The sequence below is a fragment of the Metarhizium robertsii genome (genome assembly GCF_000187425.2).
Source record: "Metarhizium robertsii ARSEF 23 chromosome Unknown MAA_Scf_49, whole genome shotgun sequence".
Taxonomy (NCBI): domain Eukaryota; kingdom Fungi; phylum Ascomycota; class Sordariomycetes; order Hypocreales; family Clavicipitaceae; genus Metarhizium; species Metarhizium robertsii.
The window spans coordinates 1,824-7,987 of NW_011942192.1; the positions used below are offsets into that span (position 1 = coordinate 1,824).

The window sequence follows — 6,164 nt, forward strand, 5'->3', positions numbered from 1 at the left end:
TAGATAGGGAGGGCTACTAATAACCATGCAACTATGTACATCACCAAAGGGTAACAAGACTTTAGTTTGAGAAGAATAAGGCGGAAAAAAAAGACTAGTGATCAGATATATATATGCACCCCACACTATGATTGCCATCACCCCATGACAGGCACCTTGGCTAGATGAGAAAGATGTAATAGTGGCGCAAAATCGCTCATACTTTTCTATAATCAAGCAGCTTTGTGCTTGATCAACTCAGCATTAAGCTCAGCGACGGCATATAGGGTGCTAGTCAAGTGACCGCAGACTTGATAAGGAAGAACGGAGGCATCAGCCACACGGACGTTGGAGGTGCCATACACCTTGAACTTGTTATCAACAAGTTCACGGTCCCTACTGGGACTATGAGTTTCTGAGTTCACCCCCTTCAAATGTTTGCTTTGGTGGGTGCATGGTGTCGTATTTCGCGGCTGTTACATTCTATATTCAATGTCTACGCGAGTGTGTCCCCTGATTTCAACTGTCAAGAGACTCCTTCAGACACACAGCCTGTCGATGATTTTGGTTGCAGACCTTTAATTCTATTCTCAACAGGTCTGTCACCAGTAGGACTCCAGCAGCAGCCTACGTATGCCTGAATAGCGCTGAAGGAGTTGCAAGGGCCCTGTGTCACACAGCACGGTTGTATGGGACAGCTTGGACAAAACGAGAGACTCTTGGTTTCCTACATAGCGGAATAATACGAAACTAAATACTTGTTGTAATACTGCTGCCTGCCAGGCAGCAGTATAGCAATGGCTGTTGCCTTGAATGAGCGACTTGATCTTGACACCCTGTTAATTGTCAAAGGCTCGGGGTCAAGGTTCGCCATTCGATCAGCAGGCCACAATGCAAAGCATGGATTCAGCAGCGTTAGCACCGAGGAGCTGGGTATCGTGCTGGACTTGCGTGGACCAGAATCTAAATCTCTGGACCGCAAAACTAGCATCGCTCGTATGGGAGCATGCAACAACTGGTCCGAGGCGTTCACCTGGCTCGAAGGCCAGAATTTGTCAGTGATAGGCTCTCGAGAAGGCCGAGTTGGACTCTCCGTGTTTCTCCTTGGCGGGAGGGTTGACTTTGTTCCATTGATACGCGACAGTTTGTTGACTACAGCTAACCTTATCCAGGTGGCCAGGGAATCTTCTCCAGCTCCTTTGAGCAGATGGCGTCAAGAACTTTGAGGTAAGTGGTACAGCCAGACCCTGATGTTCTCAACTTTGGCAGTAATCTTTGGAGCCACTAGGTCGCCCTTGCGAATGGCACTATTCTCAATGCAAACGCAGAGGAAAACTCGGATCTATATCTTGCGCTCAAGGGCGGCGGTTCCAACTTTGTTTTGACGCCCGCTTCCTTTACGCGGTAGACAATCTGACCGATCGCAGGTATTGTCACGGCGGTAGGCCTCCAAGCGCATCCTCTCATCAAGGTTCAGTACACCATAAACATGTACGACCCTTCTGATTCCAAGAACTTGTTGGATGCATTCGCCATGGTCCAGGAGTCAATGGAACAGGATCCCAAGATGGGCATGTTTATTAATGTCCGACGAGACTTCATCGCCATTGGCATGTTCTACGCCGACTGGGTAGTCGAGCTTCCAGCCGCCTTTGATCCTATCGTCAAACTGGGCAGTTTGGTTGGCGCGGCTGTGCCTACGTCCAACGGCACCTTCTCTGCCCTGAATGAGATCTTGGAGGAATGGGCTTACAAGATGCAGGACTTGAAGTAGGTCGAAAACATCCGTCTTGACCATGTTTCACAGTGCTTTGTGTATTTACGCTAAAGCAGGCATGCTTATCTCACTACGATGACCAAAGTCTCACACGAACTATTACACCAAGGTTATCAAATCTGGAAGGATATTGTTGACCAGCTTCCCCGTGCCGTCAATGTGCATTGGTCTACCCAACCCCTGACTCAAGCGGCCGTAATGGCTGGGAGGAATAGCGGCGGCAACATTTTAGGACTGGAAAAAGTGCCGCAATCCTGTGAGCTCGTCAATTCTTCGTAGCACCAATAGTGAGATGTGTCGAACTAATGCCGCTCTTCTAGACTGGATTTTTGCTTGTGACCTGAAGCAGGACCAAGACGATGAGGCCATGTGGAACGCTTTAGACGCAGCTCTGCAGCGATCCAAGAAGCTGGCCGTCGATCGTGAGCTTCTTTTGGATCCTTTGCTTCCCACGTTTGCTGGCGCGTCGCAGAATGTGCTCGCCGGCTTTGGCGCAGAGAATGTCAAGAAGTTGCAGGATGCAGCGCGCCGTTATGATCCCGAAGGAGTGTTTCAAAAACTGCAGAATGGGGGGTTCTTGTTGCGAATATATGACAAACTCTGTTTATGCCACTCTCCTGATGTTGTTAGGCTATCTTGCTTGGATGTATTTAGCTCATCTAATCCATAGAGATTACCTGATTTTACTACAGCAAAGAAGATCAAATATGGAGAACTGCTCGTTGAGATAGCACAGTGTGGCACATGATTGTTATAAGCGCAAAAGCGTTCCTTGTGACAAGGGCCTGTGAATAGGGGCTTGGAACAAGGTTCAATTCAAGCTAATAACAGACTTTGGATATTAACGATCCATAGTTTGAAAAGGAGCCTTTGCACCAGAGATGTCGTATTTATATAAAAGGCGGTGTGCTGCATGATGTCCTGAGGCCTGCGGCCTTCACCTAGTCTCGTGACCTTTGTGTAACTATCATGGGTTTCCTTCAGCTTCCACCAGTTGGCCGTGTAACATTCCTGATCAACTTGGCGTCACTTTCCAACTATTTGACAATATTCCAGATGCCATCCAGCGCTGCAACTATATCTTCCGGCAGTGGGCCTTTCTTAATTGCTGCCACGTTCAGCTTGACTTGAGAGAGCTTGCTTGAGCCGAAAATGATGCCATCTCGAGGCTCCAATTTGGAATGGAAGGCGAGCCAGCGCAGCGCCACCTCTGTCTTTGGGATACCGTGCGGATCTAGCATCCTGTCTAGCGAGCGGATAGCCTCGTGATACTTGTCCTTGTCATAGCGTCGAGCGTCCGTCGACATGATATTACCGTCAGCGAAGCGCGTTCCCTGGGTTTGGCCCGATGTGAGTGCACCGTGTAGGAAGCCGCTGGCATGCGGGCTGTGTGCCACAAACTGCATGCCATGCTTGCGGACGATATCGAGCACCGGCCCTTCGTGTCGGCGGTCGATGAGATTATACAAGCCTTGGTACACGGTCGGCTTCACGTAGCCCTCACGGTCACAGATGTTGATGAAGTCGGCAAGCATGTCGGCCGAGAAGTTACAAACTCCTAGCTGCAACGAGAATGAGCCACCAGGCTGATTTTGTTGTCCCCTTTTGCTCTTCCAGGATTTCAAATGCTTACCTTGTCAAACATACCCGCTCTATACTGCGCATCAAAGCCAGCGGCCTGGTCTTTCAAGGGCGTGGCCACATCCGCCGCATGAGGGTAGAAGACATGGATGTGTTGGCCGTCCGCTAGCCGAAGCGCCTCACGACTCTCTGCAGCAGACTTGACGATTTTTTCAGGTTCCAAAGTGCCCTCGAAGCCAGTCATGCTAATCATTACTTTGCTGTCGATAGCGAATCCTAGTTGTGCTGCTCCGACTTGTCCAAGGAGACGCTGCGAAGCGCCAATGTCTGTAGGTGGATATAATGCAGCTGTGTCCAGCCGGTTTACACCCGCCTCCTTCAGCGTTTGAAGGAGCCCTTTCACGGCTTCCTCACCGACAAATTCATTGCCGAGGCCGCCGCAGCCGAATATCATCTCTGGGGGTCCGGAAAACGCCATGGTTGTCACGGTCCTGGTGTGCTGATGCGGTGAAGCGAAGGTATGAGGTGTTAGCGCTAGCGTTCGGATTTTAGCTGAGCGAAAAAGAACCAGATGGGCCAAGTTGAGGTCAGTGAGGTGGGTGAGCTGTGAAAATCCGTTGTCTAGATATGAGGGGCAGCGCCATAATTACCTCAGCAGGCTCCTGCCCTCGTTGAATTAGGTTTGCTGCATGTACATCCCGGATGAATTCTTTCCCAATAGACACACGAGCTTGTCAATGGCTGCATCAGTGATATCCATGGTGGTGGCGGAGAAATTGGAGGCAGAATTAGTAATGTCTAACCCGATTGCTGCCCCAGTGTCTTGATGCTAGCAGGGATACTCGGTCTGCACCCTCTTTGAGGATGCAGGCCAAGACCAGACGAAACCATAAACAGTGGGGCCGTGGCATGTCCTCATAACACCTCTCTGATGACGATGGCCGTGTCGTTTGTATTGTCCTACAAGCGGTATGTAGCATGCTTGTATTTCTATTTATGCCATGGCACAATGTTCTGTAGCAGGGTCGCTCCCGCGCGGTCTTTGGTGACGTAGGTCAGATCTAGAAGCCTGCTAAGTCGGGCATTGGTGTCGCGTTTATTAGCTATAGTCATTGAGTGATGTTGTCCTACACTGTTGCCAAATCTTGTATATTCATCCATGACTGTGCTCCCTTGATGACCTGTCCTCCCCTACCTCCTTTCACCGAGAAAAAACTCCAGATCTTTAATACCTTTGGAATACTGCTGCCTTGAGGCAGCAGTATCACAACTGCTTTTTGCCACCCAGGTGGCAGAACGGTTGCGTGTTCAATCAACAGAGGCAACATTGACTGACCGCGTAACCAGCTTCAGCCTAGATTTGTGAGGCCCTGCTGGCCTCGGCCTCTAATTTGTTATTATTTGTCAGTATAGCGGTTCTCAGCAACCCCTGCCGTCCTCGACCATACGATGTAGCCACGCCTACCATGAACCCCCATGGTAGGAATTTTTAAGCAAGCTCGGCCATGCTGGCCTTCGCTCATAGATTCGCCTGGCCCCGGATCTGCTAGGCATTAGTCTTCCACTTAATATCCCACGTCGACATGGTTCCAACTCCACGGCAGGCAACGGAGCTGTTCAATTCTTTCTACCAATTTCATCGTATTAGTAAAACTGCTTCTTCTCGCTCCGGCCGGTACCAACATTGCTCAACAAAAGAGGTTCCGGACAAAAGCCAGCCAATCAATAACTACTTCGGCCCTTTCTATTTAGGGTAAGTTTGACAAGCGCAATATGAGGCGGAGTGCGGGTTTGACTTGCAGCATCGTTCACCCCGATTATTAGTTCTGCCTTGGTGGATCATCCCTGTCTGTCCATTATTACACACCCTCGCGTTCGGCGTCTACCTCTAGCTCAGCTTTCCGCTGCCTGGCCACGCAAGGAAGGATTCCGAAGCGATCTTCGCGGTTTTACCCAGTGGAGACGAGACTTACTAGCGTGAAGTGACTGGCGCTAAGCCTCTAGGGCGTCTAGGAGCCTTCTTCTGGTACGCATCCGTCTTTCAACGCGCTTACACTACTTGCACCCTGAAAACGTCGGGGTGTAGGTAACCAGCGGTGGCTGGCAGATGGAATTGGTGGGCCAGTTGTGATAAAATATTGAGAGCGGGCGCATCTGGTCTTGATCGTAATCTGCCCAATAATAACCCTGCATTGGGGAAATGATCTTTTGCAGGGGTGAGAAGGGGATACCTACGCTAGAAACGATCGAGAAAGAGACAAAGTTTAGTATCCAAACACACAATCCTACTAGTCCATCACCGAGACCGTGCGGGTGTTCATTTTCCACGCCGGGCTTTACCGTCTTACTGTTGCGCTAAAAAGTGCAAAAGTGTAGGCCTACTGAAATCTTTGCAGCAGCTTTAATGAATGGCCTATATTCTATGCGACACTTACACCCCACGCCCAACCGATTCGTGACGTCGCAGCTGATGCGTCCCGACTTTACAATATAATTCCGTTTTTAAATAAATTTTTTTTTTTTTTTTTTTTTTTTTTTTTTTTTTTTGCTTAGCGACCCACGATGGAAAGAAGCATTTTGTGTTTACGAGGAAGGGGAGCGCTATTGAGCGCACCCTCAGGTTTAGCCCTCCGCCAAGGTCCGGATCGTTAGGGCCGTTCCGGTTATAGAGGTCGAAACCACCGCGGCGACTAACGAATTTTCCGTAGCCGAACGGCCCATGTGCCCCTCTTGGCGCGACTGGTTGACTAAAGGGACTGCTCCATATGCAACGTGCTGTTCAATGTCCGTTGTGAAATGCCCTTCCCGGCCACTTTTAGTTGAAGTT

General features: G+C 49.8%; 2 protein-coding genes across 2 annotated transcripts; one reads left to right on the plus strand and one right to left on the minus strand.

Annotated features, from left to right (window-relative positions):
* Positions 1-776: 776 nt before the first annotated feature.
* MAA_10497 (6-hydroxy-D-nicotine oxidase) lies at positions 777-2,482 on the plus strand (the record flags this gene model as incomplete). The annotated part of the gene is made up of 7 exons (XM_007828495.2): positions 777-1,122; positions 1,187-1,206; positions 1,268-1,346; positions 1,407-1,749; positions 1,813-2,012; positions 2,077-2,329; positions 2,449-2,482. 7 exons carry the CDS (start codon positions 777-779, stop codon positions 2,480-2,482), a joined length of 1,275 nt encoding a protein of 424 aa, XP_007826686.2.
* A 311-nt stretch (positions 2,483-2,793) lies between these two features.
* On the minus strand, positions 2,794-3,815 carry MAA_10498 (NADP-dependent oxidoreductase domain protein; the record flags this gene model as incomplete). The annotated part of the gene is made up of 2 exons (XM_007828496.1): positions 2,794-3,318; positions 3,390-3,815. The coding sequence occupies 2 exons, from the start codon at positions 3,813-3,815 to the stop codon at positions 2,794-2,796; spliced, it is 951 nt and encodes a 316-aa protein (XP_007826687.1).
* Between the last annotated feature and the right edge of the window lie 2,349 nt (positions 3,816-6,164).